At 36.8% G+C, this 21,515-nt stretch overlaps 1 protein-coding gene across 2 annotated transcripts in view; it reads right to left on the bottom strand.

Moving 5' to 3' along the window:
• Positions 1–21,515, bottom strand: part of cpne5a (copine Va) — an 89,569-nt gene that overhangs the window by 19,626 nt on the left and 48,428 nt on the right. For both annotated transcript variants that reach the window (XM_044127474.1, XM_044127482.1), the window contains 6 exons: positions 20,600–20,703; positions 20,230–20,334; positions 16,399–16,440; positions 16,005–16,080; positions 13,212–13,265; positions 12,691–12,752 (listed from right to left, as the gene is read on the bottom strand). In XM_044127474.1, coding sequence (XP_043983409.1) covers positions 12,691–12,752; positions 13,212–13,265; positions 16,005–16,080; positions 16,399–16,440; positions 20,230–20,334; positions 20,600–20,703 — 443 coding nt within the window. The remainder of the gene's footprint in view (positions 1–12,690; positions 12,753–13,211; positions 13,266–16,004; positions 16,081–16,398; positions 16,441–20,229; positions 20,335–20,599; positions 20,704–21,515) is intronic.

The following is a 21,515-nucleotide window of genomic DNA, read 5'->3' on the forward strand; positions in this document are numbered from 1 at the left end:
AAACATTTCTCGTTGTTTAGGGGAGGGAAGCCTGGATGAAAGTGTGTGCCCTTTCTTTGTGATTAACACTGATTACCTCCTTTTGATTCCACCTCCATTCAGATATTCACACATGCAGAATCAGAGATAATAGCAGCTTCCTCCTGCAGAGACTGACCTCAGTTCATTAATCAGCATTGATTTGGACCATTCAGCACACAAATAGGGAACTTTTGCATTTGTATGCGGCCTCAATGTAAAACTCTGCTGATTCCTGCTATTACTTGTAAATGTTAGAATAAAAAAAAAATCGAATCAGTGTGCCTGAGCTAAAGCCACAAAGTTTTACAAAGTATGAGATTGGCTTTGTGGTCATGTTTTTCACATAGGAAACATGGAATTTATATTTGGTACAGAAATTCAATGAGACAATGGAAACTATACTTCTTATTAATATCAATATTATTATTTTTTTTAACTTTTATTTTTTTTTCCCACCAGGGGGTCCTTTTTGTGGGCTCTAGTGTCTCTTTTTTTCACAGTAGGCTGACAGGAAAGGGGGAAGGAGAGGGGGGAAGACATGCGGCAAATGTTGTCGGGTCCGGGAATCGAGCCCGCGACGGCCGCGTTGAGGACTGGGGGCCTCCAAGCGTGGGGCGTGCTACCCTCTACGCCACCGGAGCACGCCCCTATTAATATCAATATTGAAAGTGTCAGAAAATATGTGATGTTTTATATTTGTGGGTCTTTAAAAAGCTTTATTAATATAATTGCCTCATTTCTGTCATCTTTTTTTTTAAATCTAGGTCTAAATTATTGATCAAGATTCTCTAACTCTGGCTGAATATTTAGGACACGTCAGACATCATCTCACTTGCTGGTAAATTTGAAAGAGGACATCCAAAGATGCTTGTATAATGCATGTCTTTATTCATCTGACTGATTTCACATGCGAGGCTAAGTGGGGATTTGTTTAAGAGCTGAGCAAATCCCTTTCAAACTAACAAATCAATACGGATTAATGTTGACTGATGTGCTAGCGCTGTCTGTTTAGTAGGTCCATTAGCAAACAACAAAATGTATTAAAAATATATGACTGTCATGGTTCATTTAAAATGTGTGAGGCTACATGCTAAAACAGATTACATCAATGACTTTTGTTTGTCTGCTTGTGGTACGGAAAATATTCAGATCCCATTACATTTTTCCACTCTGTTTCTTTGCTGCACTTGCTAAAATCCATGAATGTACACTCAACATCTCATCTTGACAAAAAAAACAGAAATGTAGACATTTTTACAAATTTATTTAAAAAGAAAAACTGCTATATCACATGTTCATAAGTATTCACACCCAAAACTAAGTTCTTCCAAACAAAACTATGCTGGCTTATCGCTATTTGGAACTAGAAAATGATTAAAGGTTCACAATGATTGTAACGATTTCTTTCTACAAGACAGCTTCTGGTTCACTGGGCAAAAAACTGAGAGCAGCTGTCTCATGCATACATTCAAAGAAGAGAAATATTCTGCCTCTGCTTCCATATTAACTTAAATGTGATCTGAGCTGTAGTGGCTCCCATGTCAGAACAAAAACCAGGTGGCACATAAAACCAAACAGGCCTGCACACATTGCTGCTAACGCTGTGTTTTGTTTTGTTGTTTATTTTCCCCACAAAGCAATGTGACGCATGCATTATATGACCTCATGTAAGAATGCCAGAAATGCTGCAGCCATGAAATCCATCTATATGTTCAATGCATCTGTATTAGAGGTTGTAAATGACGATGAAAAAAAAAACAATTATATGATCCCCTAAAAGAGTCATGGGGCAGACGGACCATAAAAACGAACTGAAGTCAACAGAATAAAAAATGAAAATATACAACATCACTTTATTCAGTTTTAAGAGGTTCAGGGTAGTTTGAGAGGAAGCTCTTGAGCCCTCATATGATCTGAACACAAGAGTGCTTTAACCCGCCTGATCAAACTACAGATTTCATTTTGAGGGAATATAAATCTTTCATTAGTCTTTTTAAATCAGAGCGCTATCCATCTTTTGGACTTTAATTATTTCTATTAGGCTGTATCTCAGCACCAACTGAAGGTTAATAAAAAAAAAAATTTGAAATAAGATCTCCTTATAAAATCTTCTGTTTTGTAAACGTGTTCAGGGTGCAGTGGAGTGTCTCTGAAAAAGAAATTGCTTTTTCCCTCCAAAAAGAAATCAACTGAAATGCATTGTGTTGGTTATCACCTGGTAGAGATGGAGAAGTCGAGCAAGAATCCCAAAGAAGGGGAGAAATCAATAGCAGAGGTCTAAAATATCAAAGTTAGCTCTGAAAGCAGTTTTCTACAACATGCTGCTCAGCTTCGCTTTCAGATTCCTAATTTTTTTTTATCAGCTACACTGTTAGCCTTTGCTGTATTTTCTACAGCTAAATACCGCAAAATGCCCAGTAAAACTAACATAAAACATCTTTACAATTAGTTACTGTAATTTGCATTGCATTATGGGTAAAGGACATAGTATTACAGTAACTTACTGTATGTTTTGAAGTTGCAGTATTTTACTGTTTACACATTGCAGTAGTGGTACTGTATTTATAATGTCTTGCACTGTTAGCCTTTACTGTATTTTTTACAGCTAAATACCACAAAATGCCCAGTAAAACTAACATAAAACATCTTTACAATTAGTTACTGTAATTTGCATTGCATTATGGGTGTAGTACATAGTATTACAGTAACTTACTGTATGTTTTGAAGTTGCCGTAATTTACTGTTTACACATTGCAGTAGTGGTACTGCACTTATAATGTCTTTGCGCTGGCCATGTAAGAATTCTATTTGATTTCCAACGGTCATCATAGATGTTTCATCGTGGTTCCCTGTTTCTGTATTTTTACTCCTTTAGTGGTTAACATATTTTTAAGGCAGAAAGAGAGCATGTACTTTTGTTTTTTTCACATCCTAGCTAACATTAATATGCAGTTTATCTGGCTACGTCATCAAGGGTGGCTTCGCTTCCAACGTTTTTCTGATGACGTTTGTTTTAAACTCCGAAGCTTTTTCCGTCCAAGTGCAAGTGCAGCTCTGTCGCCGTGCTGTGGGCTCACACTGCTTCAGCTCTTCGCAATACAGGTAAAAAAACACTTCTTAGAAAACTGTTTGAAGCCAAAACCTAATCTGGATATGTACATTTTAGATGGAGCTAACGTAACTTATAGCATCATGCTGTAATGCTATAACTTAGCATGAGGTGAAAGATAGAAAAATATGATGGTGTTATTTTTGAGCTGGTTCGGAATTAACGTTAGCTAAGGTGCTAATTTTACCGAAGGTTTTAGCTTGACTTTTGCCGCTAAATCTTCCTCGACTAGCTTTGGGTTGAGATAAGCTCAGTGCTGAGTGTCTGTTAGCATTGTTGTTACATCCTTTGTCGAACAATATAACGTTAACTGATAATTGATCCCCCTTTTTAAAAAAAATAACTAATAACTAATTATCTAATTATTTTATTAGATAATAAAATAATCTAATAACTGTTCATTTGTTTAAACCATGACCTTGCAAATGTTAAGAGTGCAGATTAGCTAGGTCAACAAGGATGAATTCTAACTTGTTCTTTTTTTTTCTTTTTGTCAGATGACTTTTTTTTTTAACTCCCAAGCTTTTTCCCTCCAAGTGGCTGTGCAGTTCTGTCCTGCTGAGTGCTAACATAGTTTCAACTCTTGAAAAGACAAGACAACAGGTAAAAAGACAGCTCTTCAAACATATTTGAAGCCACAAAATAGTCTGGAAATGTAGAGGAGCAGCTAACCTAATCTATAACTTTGAGCTTGCTACAGCTAGTTAGCCTGCTAAAGTACCATTACATCTCCAACATAGTGTATAAGAGTCTGTAAATGAGGACAAAGGTGGAAAACATTCAAGTGGTTTCTGTTATTTTTTGAGTTGGTTCAGCCACAGTGGCAGGTGGACAAAAAAGTTAATTTCCAACCCTGGTTCCATATAAGGACTGTTCACCTGTTTAAACCATGCTCTTGCAAATTTAAAGTTAAGTCAGTACTAACAGGTGCAATTATGTACAGGTGTAAATTCTGCAGTATTTGTACTTCATAATTTAGAGAATTTTGTACTCATGTGAAGAAACATCAACACACAGCTAATTATCGGTTTCGTTGTGGAATAGAGCAATGTCCTACTTCCGTCAGAGAAAAAGAAAACATTTCGAAGAAAAAGAGGACTCAATCTTCATCTTGGTTGATGTAATTTTATATCGACTCTTAACTTAAAACACACATCTTAAATCAGAATTGTTCAATTAATTTGTTAAAGGTATCAATTCACCCAAATCACAAACATTTCATTTCATTAACCCATATTGTACTTAGCCATTCAGATACTGTATTTGTGGAATGTAATGCTTTCAAAAATGCATTTAGCCTCACAAACTGTCATTCACATCTGCTGTTTCAGAGTGGTAGCAGGATGTAGGGGTAAAGTCTAGTCTAGTCTCTGGGGTGAGGTTCTCAAAAACCTGTTGTAATCTGGGTGAACTGGCCCTTTAAATATAAATTACTACCAGTAATTCATATTTAAGAGTTTTCCATTTATGTTTCAAAGGTATCTTCCACCAAGATGTCTGTTGAGATGGAAATGACCTTACCTACAACACCAAGGGTAATCATGCTTGGTAAGAGGAATATTTTCTATCACTATAATTTTTTTGTAGCAATGTATGTAATAGTTATGGTAGTCTGTACTTTTACTCACTAGCGTTAGCCTGACAAGGGTTTGTCTATTTTAGGAAATAGCTTGATGTCTGCAACCCGGTGGATGGTCAGTATGGAGGAGAAGGTATTTTTCAGGCCTGAGCAACTACATGACTTTGCCAGCGTCCTTGCTGTCTTTTTGGGTCATATTATGACTTCAATCTGGAGTATCAGGAGTCAGCATCCACCACGCTGGAGATGATACAACGGTAAGTACTCTACACCAAGCCATTTATGAATTAAATTTAATGACAGTTTGACTGATGATGAAGAACCATAGCTGATTGCTGTATTGTATGTCTTCATTTTAAAAAATACAATTAATATATTTTATTTCTGTTAAAAGATTCTTTGTGAGGATCAATCCAGATGTTGGTACCAAATGCAAAGCCAAAGTCAGTACAAGCCGCAAGACGGGAAGTCTTGTCAAGAGGAAAGTAGTCAGTGTCAACTCCCGGATCAACACCTTCCTCCAACGACTCGCTGAATTTGAATGGAGGACTTCCAACTAGGTAAGCATTTTACCAAATGTTTATTATTTTATTGTCTTTATTGTCCACCAACAAAATGACTAAAAAGATTGTTATGACATGTTGTATTTCATCGTCTCCTTGGGGACATTTGCAGGGTCTCAATACAGTACGCAATCGTATGAATTAGTGAAGACTGACTGACTGCTTTTGCCATAAACAATCCAAAAACCTGAAGTGAAGCCAGTCCTGCTCATTCTTTATGCAGCTTCTATTATCACTTCAGTGCAATTGATTTTTTTTAAAACAAATTATCACCTTAATGCTGCTTTATGCCAATGATTTTATGCATTTGGACATTGTCACTTCAGCTTAATTTGTCAGCCTTCCTGTCGATTTGAAAATGTAGATAACTTCCTGACCATCTCATGACCTCCCACATCGTCTGTCTTATTCTTTACAGTTCAGCTTCCACAAGATGGATCTCACTGATTTTGTTTGACGAATGGATAAAGTTCTTCTGATGTAGGAAATGCATCTGATATAACAATATTTATTGATATGAATGCCTACCATACAGTACATTATCACACTTGCACTGTTTTTGTGATGTATTGTGTAACAGTGCACATTTAAGCTACTGTTAACTGCTTTCTGACAATGCAGCCTCTGCTGGTTTTTGACTGTTCACCATTTGAATGATATACGTGTTCATGTTGGTGCATACCTGATGTGGTACATAAAATTTGTAGTGCCCAATTTTTTTAGTTGTTCTTTTGTTGTACAGTGTGCAACAAATAGAAAAGGTTATGTAAAGATTGTTACTGTTATTGGATCCAGATGCATTCAAGTGTCCATATTGAATGAAATACAGTTCATATTCAAATGAAGTTAAGTATATTCTATATATTTTTTAAAAGTCAGTCTTTAATAGTTTATGGCTGGTACTTGATGCACACGTTCATGTTGCTACATACATGTGCCATAAAAATATTGACATGACCTGTAGTGTGTTCTATGGTTTTGTTGTTTTATAGCACATTATATTGTATTGTGACATTGTTCTTTATGACATTGTGAATATATAAATGGATTTTATTTCAACAAATCTGCTGAAAATAAATACCTGTTTTTATTCACAGTACTTGGACTAAAATTTCTTTTATGAAATTTTTCGGTTTATGGTAAAATATTCTTGTATTAAAAAATGTAAACTTTAATTTACAGTAAAACTGACATTATGTTGTGAAACAAGTTTACAGTAGACCAGCTTTACTATAAAATACATTTACAGTTTTATGCTATAAACTACATTTACAGTAAAGCAGTTATAACTGCAAAGCACACTCACAGTAAAAATTAACTGTGAAATATGATGACAGTAAAGGTACTGTAGAATGGTAATTACAGTAACTTACAGGCAACACTGTTGCCAGTAAGGTACTGTAGAATGTCAATTACAGTAACTTACTGGCAACACTGTTGCCAGTAAGTTACTGTAGAATGGCAACTACAGTAACTTACTGGCAACACTGTTGCCAGTAAGTTACTGTAGAATGGTAATTACAGTAACTTACTGGCAACAGTGTTGCCTGTAAGGTACTGTAAAATTACAATAAAAAGTCTAACAGTGTAGGGATACGTAATAACTTGTTTCACTATCTTATCATTCACAGGATGTAAAGAATAGATACCTTTTTCATTCGTATTTCAAGCAAAGACCCCATAAAAGCTAAACATTATGTCAGAAAGTGATATATGAAACATTGTTTTGAGCAAAACCCTGAAACTGCAAACATTTTGGTTCTACACATTCCAATAGACCGAATTGTGACAACCACGATTTGGAATAAAATGGTGAAATTTCTTTAAAACAAAACAAATAACGCAATATGTCTTATTTTCCCTTTCTTACTTTGTCAAAAAGTAAAAAAGAGGAAATAATTTCACATTAATAAAGGCTATGCATACATTCAAAACTGAAGATAGAGCTATTTGATAAAGTAGAAAAGAAAAGCTCTTTCCTACAATGGCTAAACAATCCATGCCTCAATCTCATCTAATATTTGGAACCATGTTTCATCTGCTATCCGCTTAATTCCTGCACCAAATTGATGTTTCTAATTGCACTAAATAGACACACTCCTAAACAAACTCATCAAGTCCAGCAGATGTGAGCAACGTGGACCTACTGTATGCGTCAGATCGCAGTTTTCCTCTAATCAGCTACAACCACAGCAGATGGAGAAACAACCAAAAGGAAGAAAAAGGTTTTTGTTAATTAACAGAGAAACCTTATGATCAGCATCTTGCCAGAGGAATTGTGATTACATTTTATTTTACAATTAATTAGTAATGTGGAATTTTTCAACAGTTTGTTACAAAAAATATGAAATGGTTTGTTATCCATCAGACAAAGTAATGTTATATCATTAAGTGTGTTTTATTGCGCTGCTAGTTGTCATTTGCCCTTAAATGAGTTAAAGCGCGATTATGTAATCCGTTTTTACCTCAGGACTCATGAAGAGCAGGTGGGGATTTGGGTGTAGGACTTTTGATTTACACCGTGGTTAAGAGTTAATGTTGCATTAAATCTTCAGGAGATGTGCTCTAATTTATCATACTCAAATTATTTCAGACTGCTCACCCGGCTAACGACCAGGATACAGCTACATTGTTTAATGTTCTGCTCTCTGCCTCCAAAGACAAAACCAGAGAGACAAAAAAGAGGAAGTTTCTTGTAAATCACAGCTATTTTAACTTATAACAAATAGAGAAGAAACACTGACCCTTTCCTGCAGCAGTCACGTTGTTGACGGTATCTTTCAGAGAGCTTTTATCTCTGGGAGCTCCTTTTGAAAAGCTTACAGCATAATGACAGACTGTGGAGGGTTTTATCAAAGCAAACACTGAAGATACTGTAGCAACTATACACAGAGAGGAGAGATTGTCTGCAACTGCACAAAGGAGCTGAGGAGATTTAAATATATTTAAGTCCCTGCAACAAAATAATGAAGGATTCTTGCTGTACCGCCACAACTAAGACTACATTCCTTATCTGGGTAAAGCTATCTAATGGGAGAGCATGGATGAGGTAAATTTTGCCCATTTGTTTTAATCATTAAATATTAAACATGTTGTTCTAAAGAATGCAATTAGGGTTAGAGTTAGGGGTCATGTCATCCCTGCCCTAATCACACTGCTGCCAATAAGAGCTAAAAGGAGATTTTTCCTACAGAGTTTGCATTCTGTGGACACTTTTAAAACTGCTAAAATATTTTTTATTCAAATATACATGATAAACATGTTTTTTTTTTTCTGTATTGTAAGTTTCTGCATATTTTTGTTGGATTTACCGTTCTTGTTAAGCATCTTCTGACCACTGTCTGAAAATGTGCTTTAAAAGTAAACTTTTACTTACTTACGGTACTTAATTCAATTTACTTTGCTTATTTAATCACCGTTCAACATACATGTCATCTCAAAGAATATCAAAGACATCAAAGTCAAAGTCTATATGAAGGAATTTAAAGAGACAGTAGCTGCAAACCCATAAACAGACCCAAAATGTAGGTTACTGTAGTTATGCACAAATGCTAATTCTGGTGTTTGAGAATATGAATATTAAAGCAAATAAATAATAAAAAATAGTGAATTTAGCATTAGATTAATTTTATAGATCCTTTTGTTAAACTTATGAGAATGTGTTTGTGTTAGTGAGGTTACTACATGTGGGGTTATGTAGTGTCTGTGTCTATTTGAGTTTGCTGGGCAGAGACCAACATGGATCTGGGACACTCAGCCAACAGCAGTAAAGCAGCAGAAAATTTAAATCAGGGCAGCTGCTGATCCACCAAGGAACATTTCCATATGTGATGTGCTTTTAATTAAACTCTTAGGTCATAAGAGCATATATATATGTATGTGTGTGTGTGTGTGTGTGTGTGTGTGTGTGTGTGTGTGTGTGGGTGTGTGTGTGTGCGTGCGTGCGCATGTGTGTGTGTTTTGATCAATAAAATTGAAGTAAATGTGTGTGGTGCCTGTGCTGCCTTGGGCAGGGATGGGAAAACAGGATGAGCTAAAGTAATGCTCTTAAAGCTGCTGCATTAAATATAAATGTTCCCCTTTTATGCGCTCTTTTAATTTATAAATCTCAGCAGTGTCCTCTCTAAATTCTTCACAACACTTGGGAAGTCTCCCTGTGCTGCTGCTCCAGCTGAATAATTGACAACCTCTCAACTGGCATTTTAATACCAAATTTGTGTGTATTTTATAAGTGTGCAGCCCTTATTTTTCTAATTATCGTTTCTGAGTGTTCTTATGATATTAAATATTTGAGAAAAGTAGAATATATCAGAATGACTGTCAAATGTTCAAAGATAAATAAATACAAACCACTTGATTTGGTAGCACTCATTTCAATAAAGCAGTGCTACTGAAGTGAAAGGCAGTATTCGAAGATTTGTATTTGACTGTTTGGAGCATTTACCAATAAGCACCACAGCATTGGCTGACAGAGACTGTGAACTATGTGATAATGATGTTTTCACAAGTTCCTAAATTCAGCTGCAGACAGCAGTGCAGATGAATTGCGAGTGTGTGCATCAGCAGGGAGCTCTTTGAAAATGTAATGCTGGTTCCGACGATCGGGACTGTGACAGCTCTTATTATGCTGTTGCAAATTAGCAGCAAGCACAGAGTAAGTTGTTTTGTGAGGCATGCATTTGGTTATTTGAACATCTTAACATAAGGGCAGAGAAACTAGGAGGGATGCAGTGTGTAAGAGGAGTTTACAGAAATGCATAATACATGCTTATAACTGAGCAGAATTGGTACTGGGATCAATCTTATGCAGTAGGTAATCTCCAAAGAGTGTTAGACTTATTCTTAAATAAATTAAATATGCATCTTTTCTCACGAGTTTATATGTAATCCAGAGAGAAACACAGAAGCATTTTGACGCTGATATTAACAAAGCTAAGATCTTGGTAACTGATATGCAATTTGACAATAACATATGTACTAACTACTAACATACGTAGCAGAGCCTTATGTAACTTTTATAATGTATAATGAGCAAAAGCTCAAGTGGTGATAATCCCAACAGTGCTGGTAGGAATGTATTTTATTCACATGGTGCTTCTTTGAGTAAGATCAGGTTCAAGTGTATTTAGCATTTCTTTTCAATATTAAAGCTGCAGTAGGTAACGTTTATAAAAATATATCTTATTATATAAAAATATATATTTGTACATATTAGTGAAGTATATATTTACATATTCATAATACTTTTTTTTACATATTAGTTACTATGTCCTACCAGTGATCTTATAGCCTTCTGTAGGATTTCAGCGCTCCAGGTGGAACGTGTTTGTCAACAGTGCTCATGTATGCGCTGCTCATATCCTTCCCTGCACAGTGCTTACTGCCATTCAAGCTGAAGATTGCTGGTGTGCTGTAGCAGTGCTAATGTTAGGAAAAATAATCTAAGACTACAGGAAAATTAACAAATTACCAATATGCTGGGAGAGAGCTGCAGTGCATCAGAGCTGAGGGAACGGACCTGTAGGGTGTAGTTTTAGTCTGCTGTTTTCTCAAAACTCACTACTGCAACTTTTAATAACCTACATTTCAGTAAACACAACCATTTTCCTCAGAGGCTTGAACTAATGAATCCAAAGTGGATTTCCTTTATCCTAAAGCTTGAAAACGAAGATAAACGTTGCTTTGCATTAGTTATGTGCTTGATGGGCATTTACATGAAGGCTGAGGTTTTTTTACGATAAGGTTTTAAGCAAAATCATTGACGAAAAAAAGTACAACCTCTCACAAATATATGGGCTCAACAAACTACCACATACTACCAATCCCCACAGACTCCAACATATAATTTACTGAACATAGTGCAAGACAAAAAGCTGTGAAATATTAAGCACAGCCTGAAGTCTCCGCACATGCCCAACCCACAACCCAATAATTTTAGGGATGTACTGTAACATTTTTACTTTTCACAATTTTCTACTTTTGTAGCTGTTACTATGCTATTCCTCACACTTTATTTTACAACATGTGTTCTACATAGAAACATTATGTAGATCAAATCTAAAGCAGACCTTTAGTGTCTGCTGCATTACAGTGGAAAAAATATTTACTGCAAGATTTTATAACTTTTTTTTTTTTTAATTGTTAAAATATGGCCAATTTACTCTTTGGGTTTTGGTTCCACTCTGACTTCCAGTTACATTTAAACATTCAGGGGAATTTAATATCGGTTCAGATGACAAACTTAAGCTTTTTTCAAGGAGGTGTCTGGCTGATATCCATCTTTCCACAGAACCCACTTCAAAAAAATCTATCAGATTCTGATAAATTGCTGCAAAGACAATGACTTGATGCAATCAGTGGAGCTTCCTAGAAAGGATAATTTCTCAATAAATCTCTTTCTTCTGATACAGACCTTGCCAAATAGTAAAGGTAAGATGGATGGGAGAAGGAGGATGCAGTGGAATGACTGATGATATTTGACGGGAGTCCAGGATTTCTTTCCAAGTATGCAGGACAAACCCACCAGATATTGTTAAGAAACAGGGTAATTGCAGGAGAAAGGCAACAATGAGGCTACAAAGACTTCATGGCATGGGATTGAAATGAAAGTGACTTAGGTGTGGTGTTTTTCCCAACATGTTTTTATTTCATGATTCCTCTAAATCAGGGGTGTCAAACTCGTTTCCATTTCGGGCCATAATGAAGACCATGAAAGTCCTCAAAGGGGCGACTGCTGTAGATAAAACTACCCATCAACAATTTGATGAGAACTTCAGAACATTAAGTAACATTTAACATCCTGATTTGGCTTTATACAAATAAAAACTGATTTGTTTTAACTTTTATAAACTTAAACTTTATTAAAGCAAACAGCTGTAGTTATGGAGGGACTCGAGTTTGAGACATGCGCTCTCAATAACTAATTGAATTTGATTGTTTTGACTTATATTTAGGACTGAATTGGAACACATGAAATTAGACCTGAATCTGTCTATTTAAAAATATATTTCTATTTAATTTGGACTAACGTGGAGACACTATGATTTCCAGATAAAAATGGGAGGTATTTGTCCTAAAGTGTCTTGAGGTAACATTTATTGTGAATTGGTGCTGTATGAATAACTTGACTGAATAGAAGCCTTTTTAAAACATAGATATCTAACTTGATATTTTAGCAGATTTATACTAAATGTGTGGATTTGTCTGTGATGTAATTTTGCATAAAAGAAACCCAGTGAGCCTCCTAATAATAATATATAATTTATTTCCCTTCATGTATTCAAACACATACAAGGAAGATTTATGTCCCGATTTGAAAAAAACATAAAAAATCAAAGTTTATTTAATATTTTTATGTGGCTGTTAAAAAACACAAATAAAATATGATGAGATGCAGACATGAGGATTATTAGACTCACCCTCCTTTGATGTAATCCAAGAATGTGTGCTCAGACTCTACATTGAATGACAATAATGACACCTGGGGGGAAAAAAAGAGAACACAGCATGTTTATTAATTTAATAAAATCAAATCTGCCAATCTATATGTTAAGCTAACCATCCACAAAATTACTTATCCATACAGAATATCCATGGAGTCTATTACTATTAGAATCACTGCATGGCTGAAGGATGAACAGCATGATGGATAACTATTCACGGATTTTAATTACAGAGCCACGGCATTCACCAAGAGCAAGAGCAGTAATAAAAAAAAGTCTCATTCATAAACGTTTTATAATTACTCCATTAAAAGGACAAGGAGAAATCTTACATTTATTTTTAACTAAGAAACTGGGGACAGATAAAAAAGAAAAACTTTAAAGAGAGGTGTTGGACTGCTTCGTGAAATCAGCTTAGTGGAAACCTGATGGTGAGCACAGAGGGAAGCGCTGCAGATGAGTGAAGGAATGAAATGGATCCTTGATATTAGCCTCACCGTGCCAGAGTTGATATATCTCTTTTTCTTTAGTTTCTTCTTGGGATTCACCACCTGCAATGAAGGCCGGGCAGGTACAAAGGATAATGACAATGTGAGCCTGCAACACAATTCCCTCCATCCACCCCTGGGCGAGTAATAAAAACATCTTTGTCCTCCTGCTCCTTGTCTGTAAGGGTAATGGTGCATAGGGAATGAATCCAATATCTGCAGTAGGTGAGAATGAGGTACCATTGATCATGCCTCGCAGCGAGACACAGATTATTCAGGAGGATTTTTATAACCACCTACTCCCTATCCTACATGCATCCTTGGGGAGAAAAGAATACTTGTCCTACATTTCAACCCTCGGTAGCAAACAAAACGATAACTACATTCAGAATGAATTAAACTGTGCAGATCCACAGGCCGTGTGGGAAAGAGGAACGTGGGCAGGAAAATGGTCAAAAACAGGTGATGAGCGCAGCGAGAAGAGAAATTACTGTATTTTTCCCCCCTTTAATCAAAGCTGCATTGAGAGCTTGCAGCCAAAAAAGAATGTAACCGAGAGAGCAAGGTCAAATGTGTCTGCTGCTTAATCTATGCGTTTGTGCACAAACATAAAACATCGGCCTGAAGGAAACTTTCTGTCTCTTCTCTATGGTTTCTAAACATAGTTTTAGCAACAAAGATCATGCCCTATAGCACTACAGCCGCTACTGTCTGAGCTCAGGTTATGTCAAAAAAATATCATACGCCATTCAGCCAGCTTTTATTACCCCTCTAACATAGCAGCTTGTAGAGTTAATGCTTATGAGCTTTGTGCACGTCGGGTTGAATGTGAATAAGTCTGAACAATGTAACTTGTTACCTATTCAAGGTCTTTTTTCATCCATGGAAAAAAAAAGGAAGCTTGATTCTATTGTAGGCATCCTTAAAGTACCTCAGGAACTCTTTATCACCGTTCTGGTCCATAGCAGCTTTAAGACACTGGTGTACTTCCTTTTCTAATTAAATTGAGGCCAGCTCTTATTGAATGTGCCTCTATGTGCCATGTTGGCACTGTAAAACGAGTAGCTCTGCAGGATCCTCACTCTTTCTGCAAACACTTTTTCCAAACCCAACACACTGTATTTTCACCTGCTACGTTTTTTTTATTATTATTATTTTTAGATTGGCCACCTCCCATCGCTGGACCAAAGACTGCTTAAATATGGCAAGAGATTTAAACAGGTTACACCAAACTTGGTTTCCCAAGTAAACAAATCCAAAGCATTGCAAAGATATTCATATTCCTAAAAACGTTTCATATTTTGTCATTCAATGAATTTTATTGGAATATTTTGATGTTACTTTGACAAAGTAGCCCATAATTGTTCATCTTTGTTGAAAGCCTTGCAATTGAGATAAATGATTTCTCCTTTGGGGGAGTCCTGGTGAAAACAGTAAAACATGTAATCTGGAATTTGAAGGAAATTTTCACAAATAATACTCTGATGTGGCACACGTACTCAGCCCTTTGACCTGTGAAAGATCAAAACCACTGCTTTCAGCTCATGTAATTAGCAAAAGGAGTCCATTTGCTTATTGTTCATGGAGGCTGTGGAGGAGCGATAGAGGTCTGCAGCCTGGGTGGGATGACGTGTTGACCGGCCAACCATTTAATGCACCTAAAACAAATTTTCTTTTTATACAACAAATAAGACCATTAGCACTACTACAACTAGAGACACTTTAAACACGCAGAATAAAATATCTGGTAAGCATTTGTTTTTTTGGCTTATGTGTAAACTGCTACATACAGCTGAAAACTAACAATGTGCATCATCCTGAAAACAACCTTTTCAAAGTTAAACAGGGTGGCGGCAAGGCTATGAGGATGCATTTCTTTAATTGGGCCACAGGTTCAACTTCCAACAACAGGTTCAAAGTATAATGATTGGAAGAAGGGTCCAGTCAAAGTCCATACCAAAGTCCATTGAGCTATTTGCATCATGACCAGAAAGTTGCATGCTATGGATGCTCTTCATCCAATCTGACAGAGTTTCAGCTAATTTGTACAAAAGAAACAACAAAACTTCCAGTTTCTAGATGTGGGAAGCTGTTAGAGACATAACCAAGAGAGAAATGGAAATGTTTTCACTACTTTGTGTCGGTCTGTCAGATGTAAATAAGACACAGTGAAGTTTGAGGTTATAATATTGCAAAATGTTAAATAGGTCGAGGAGTAAGTCCTGTCAAGCAGGTATGTGGCTCTACTTCTTTGTTTGCATTTTCACTATATACAGTAGAAATCCTCAACAGGTCTGTTTAGCTACTTTGTTGGTTGAGGAAAAAATTTGTATTTATGTTTTTGATATCAGCATTTCCAAGAATAGGTAAACTCATTTATTGGTATCAAATAAGACTTTCCTGAGCTTCTGGGGACGATGACTTTTTTTTTAGGTTTCTTGAGTACCGAGCAGAAAAATGGCCAAAACGGCCACTGTCATTGTGCAGCAGTTACTATGTAAACTATTTAACTATTTAATCCACCGTTGGAATTGTTGTGCCTCTTATTTGCAACGAAAACGGAGGGTGAACGAAAAAAAATGTTCTGCTGAACAAATGGAGTCATCATCCCTTTAGAGTTTGAAATAAATAGGTCAGGTTTGCATTGTGACCTGGATTCAATGTCTAAGTTGTTTAAGGGGAACACCATGACAAAACATCAAACAATACTCAAGAGGACGCCCTGCACTACATTCACTAATTATTCTAGAGGTTTCATGGGCAAATGTGTAGAAAACTGAGTCTTTTTTCATCTCCACTCACCTCATAGAGATTTAACTGGCTCTGGCCTCTGCATAGCTCTTTGTAGCTTGTTATGAATTCACCGATGAAATCGTGACTGATGGGGGGAAAGCACACAAAAAATGTGTCACGATGACGATGAATTTAGTGGGAAAAACCACAGCACAACTTCTGAAACACAAACTTTCTAATCTTTAGTCTGTAAATTATTTTCAATACTGGTAAAACTAGTAGCAGAAATAGAAGTTCAGGTTTAAAGTTATTTCATAAACAATCATAACATAGATTATGTAAATTAATACTCTACTGTACAAAAAACATAAATAAGATTTTGAAATAGTTAATTTATTATGACATTTGATTTAAAAATAAAACAAAATACAATAAATTTTTACAAGTTGATATTGATCATTACCTCCCATCTCTGTCCCAGTCATACACCTCCACCTTGATTGTCCTGTGAAGACACAACAGCAAGGCAAAAGAGTTCATTTCCATAACCAGTTCCAACTGGGATGCCAGCAAAATCACCCCAATGATTATCTCATTAAATGGTATTTAGGAAGTAATACAAATTCAAAACAATCTATTTTTTATGGATAGTGGGTAAAATTGAAACTAACAATCACATCATCTTGTTGTTTCTGTGCCAGACGCATAAGCTGCTATGTTCTCCACCTACAGCTAATGAAAACACAACATTTAAGAATAGAATATTATATCAGACCAATAAAATAATTTGAATACAGCAAAGGTTGTTATTTCCAAAAGGTGCTTTCAGTCTCACAAACAAGCCTAATCAAAAACCATATTCTGATATATGACTGAGAGGATTTGATAAGAGTAAATAAATGCTGTCTCCATCCTTTTGAGCTGAAAGGGGGTAAAAAAAAAATGTATCATGATACGTCCCTCACCCTCCCGTTAGCTGCTGTCAATCATTTCTCAGTGAGTCCAAAAGGAGACGGGATGACAGAGGGCCACCCTGCTAATTCTGACCTGAACTCATTCTGTCTGCACTGTTTACCGACATTAGAAAGTTGTTTAATCCAATCTTTTTATTGTGAATCTATTCTCTAATTACAGCTTGAACATTTATTCCGAATCAGAGTAGGAAAAACCAAATCTTTTGACACCATGGGAGAAACTACTAATGCGTGTTGACACTACGGATAACTTCAGGCTAGTGATGAGTTGGCATTGAAATAGTTATCGGTTCCAAGAAGAGACTTGGAGCACCTCCTTAGCTTCAGTTGCAGTCCCCAATCAATTTCACTCTTGTATTGCTCGCTGGAGTAGAAATGAGAGCGATTCCACTTTCTGATCACTAATGGAGCCAAGTGATTACAAGAGTTTTATCAGATTCGCACGAAGCTGAAAGACGTGATTGCAGAGAGCAGAGTGTATTTCCTCCTAATCATTGTCATCTTATAATTGTCTTGATTTTTACTGTAGAAAAATATGAGAAACATGAAACAAAAGTAACAAGAAGTATTTAATCTACAATGCCTTATTATTCATAAGCCTTAAACCTTTACACTTGTTGTTTTGCACGTGTATCCAGGCACTTCACTCCAATATCTATCTGGTAAAATTCAGTGAAACAATTGCCTTTTTAGAAGTAACGTAATTCGAAAAGGAAGCACAACTGTGTGTTTCTGTGAAGGCGTCAGAGGGAAAAGGAGAACTATCAGCATCATGAAGGAACATCAGTCACAGATAAAACTGTGGAGAATTTTTATTATAAAACAATAACCAAACCTGTTCAACTCATCATTTGTAAATGGAAAGAGCGTGGTACACCTGCAAGACACACAGATGATTCAAGCAGTGATGAGCCCCATGATAAGTGAAGAAGCTTCAAAGACTCACAGTTCATGCGGGAAAAATCTTTCAGCAGAACTTTTATTGTAAATTCTATAAATTTCACTTTTTTGTACGAGTTGAAACACGAAAGCCAATGTTGAAAGAAAGCTATGTGAAGTTTGCCACAAGCTGTGTGGGGGAAACAACAAAGAAGGTGCTGTGATAAGATCAGGTCATAATTTATCCAACAGGGACTCAGGAAGTTCATGGGAGGTAAATGGGTCTAAATACAGCACCAACCCTGTGAAAAAATCTGTTCAAGGTGACAAAAATAATAATAAAAAATAAATTGTCCTTTGCTTGAGGTTCACCTTCCAGACAGACATCAACCTTAAGCATACAACCAATTTGTCCTTAAAGAAAAAAAAAACATAAAAATATATATTTTTAAACAGGATCACTAAGAGAAAATTACATTTTAAACTGAATTTTAAATGGTGCTAACTAAATCCAGAACAGGAAAAAAAACACAGCAGACCAAACTATCAATATTTTATGATAAAAGTGAGTAGAGCCTAAATTGCTAGGGGTTTCTTGTGCCGCATAAAGCCTCAAAGGGAATCAGACGTCTTTCATGCCTCTGCTCCATCTGTCTGACCCAATTAGTTTCTCTGGACAGGTGAGCAGAGGCAGGATCGAAACATCGAAACGGGGAACCTTCGTTGACACCTGGTGTGGTGAAGAGGGCAAAGTTTAACATGTTCTTTTTCACTCTCATGAATATCTGCACCTACACACTTTGATGATTCGACACATGCACACACACACACGCACACACCCACACACGGACATACGATGTCGGGCTCTTCTGTTTATCCCAACCCACTGTCAACAGAACAACAAGTGCAGCCACTCTCCCTCACTATCTTTGTTTATCCTCTTGTTTCTTATTTTCCTGTCAAAACTCCTACTGCTGCTCGGGTGTCTTGCAAGGCGGCGGTTTGCCATGAAAAGAAGCAGATAAGATGGAAGATGGCGCTGCCAATAAGAGATGTGGAATGCTGAAAGGTTTCCACTGTTTGTGGGTGACTGAATGAGCAGATGGGGGGGAAGCAGGATTTGCAAAGAGAGAGAGGCCTTTATGGAACAGTGAAGCAAGAAAATTGACTCAATCTTGAATTTGATGCATTTTTCCATTTGCTATTAGCGATGCATCGATCAGAAAATTTGCAGCCAATTTCCAATCACTTCTGTGTCTTTCAGTCACTGGAAATTAACAAATTTAACAAAGTCCTCCAGATTATGCGTCAAATAAAGGTCCTGGACCCTCTGCCATTGAGAGACATTTACTTGCTGGAGGCGTGGATACAGTTAAAGTTTTACCGAATTTCAATCGCTGATATAATGCTCATATAACTCTGTAAACAACCATCCTCCAGTGCAAAAGGAGAAGCGCTGAGCTGAATGAGATGACTGTTAATGTTAATTACTGAACAGCTTCGTTCACTTCCTCCACTTCCGATGCCCAAACTACAGGACTACAATTCTGAAACAGCGCAAAAAATCAACTTTCACAACTTCTCCTTCTGTTTCCTGATTGGCCCGGTTGAAATTCTACTAAAGAAATCAAGCTCAATGGCAGGAAGCATAGATGGAGCATTGGAGGGAGATGAGAATCAAGTGCAATTGCGTAGAAAAGCAATAGATAGGCCGGGACAGAGGTATCACTACAAATAAAACGCAACTAAAAATCGAAGCAAGATCTAGAGAAACTCATCCAGGCGTTTATCTTTAGTTGCACTGATGACTTCAACAATCCTCATAGCTCTGCCTAGAAAATCAGACAGCTGCAGCTGCTCCAGAATGCTGCTGCCTGTGTTCTGACTATAACTAGGAAGATAGAGCACATAACACCAGTTCTAAAGTCCCTGCACTGTTTTTTTGTGTTTTTATGATGTAAGGCACTTTGAACTGCCTTATTGCTGAAATGTGCTATGCAAATAAACTTGATTGATTGATAAAACTAGTTGCATGATATACTGCTCTCTGCTTGACGAAACACACAATGGTTCTCGAACTTTACATTGACATTTTCAGCTGTCTTCATCATCTACAACTACTATGATTAGCACTACTAGCGGTCGATTGTTTTCCAAGCAGACCTTGTATGCTAACTTTGCTGTTGTCAGCACATCCTATTAGCACTTAGCTATTATGCATTCACTGATCAGTAACAAGGGAGTATTTTTAGTTTTCAATGACTTCATAACACATCAGGGCTGGTGAAATAATCACCAGGAAATAATCGGATGATTTTAGTCATTGGCGTGTTTAAATCATGTGGATCACAACAATGTCACAACAAAAACTCAGACCTCTGGAGTTTGCTTGCGTATGAGTGTATTATTTAACATTAACTGTGCGAGACCAGTCAACCTACCTTTCATAGTCCCCATTGCAGAGTGCTCTGACAGGGATGGAGAAGGGCTCCCACACAGGATTCAGGGTATTCTTCACCACCTCGGTCTTGTGACAAATTGTAAACCTGGAGCAGAAGGTCAACAGATACTTACAACTCTGAAGAAGCAAAGAGCTTCAAAACAAAACCAAGATGTAGAAAAAAAATCTCTCCACAGTGGCTCTGCTGTGTTTGAGACCAATTCTGTCCGCCTGTATATGTACGCAGCTGAGTTTAAAAAAGGCCTCGCTATGAATTCTTCTATACGCGACTCCTTTCATCTCGAATCTTTACGCACATCAACCTGGCTTCAATCCCCACACAGAGAAGCAGAATCCAGATGCAAACTCACGTGCCATCCTCGTTGCTTCTATAGAAGACCATGAAGGGGTCTGACTTTCCAAAGAAGTCCTTTTTATCCAATTTGTTGGCACAGAACTGCATGGTGGCATAATCCTACAAAGGAAAAACCACAGTGAGAGTAAAGGACATTGTAAATCCGTTCTTTTGCCTCTGTGTCCCTCCTGTTTGTTTATACATGCTGCTTGCCAAGATATAAAAGCACTGAAGCACCAAATAACAGGCAAAAATGCTCACTGAATTCTAATAGGAACACAGTAAAACCAACCACTAGGTTCTAGTTTGTAAAAATCTACAAATGCATTCATTACCATTTTTTGTTATGCAACTCTTGCTTGCATTGAAAATACCTTTTGTGTTCAGTATAATAATAGTAACAATGTGAGGCACAGAAGCAGATTCTAAAACCTCGTACATGCAGTAACAGGCTGGGAGCCAACAATACACTAGAAAGGCTGGTATTATTATAATTATACTCATTTAGGCACCAAATTCATTGTTCACTGCTGGATTAAGGACAATCTCTTTGCCTCCCAGCTCTCTTGATTCCTGATAGTTTCTCTATATTCCAAATATGAGCTTGCATTCCAGGATGATAAAGTGTTGGACGCTTAAATGATCACCAGAGGAAAAAAGTGACCTTATTAAAGGTCACTAACAAACTTCAGCTCATCACTATTTAAGCTTTGGTAAGAAAAAATTTTAGTAGGCCAGCCGCTCTTGGGAAGATTTATTAGTGTTTAATGTTTTGTTTTCCATTTGTAGATAATGTCTCTCACTGGAGTTTAGTAAAGTCTTAAAGCCTCAGAAATAGTTTTACTACCCTTTCAAGACCGATGAATGTTTTTGCCTATTCTTCAATTACTTTAGATTGGAGCATGCTTTGAGCTTTTGGACATTTTTAGACT

Source organism: Gambusia affinis, linkage group LG01, assembly GCF_019740435.1.
Source record: "Gambusia affinis linkage group LG01, SWU_Gaff_1.0, whole genome shotgun sequence".
Classification (NCBI taxonomy): Eukaryota; Metazoa; Chordata; class Actinopteri; order Cyprinodontiformes; family Poeciliidae; genus Gambusia; species Gambusia affinis.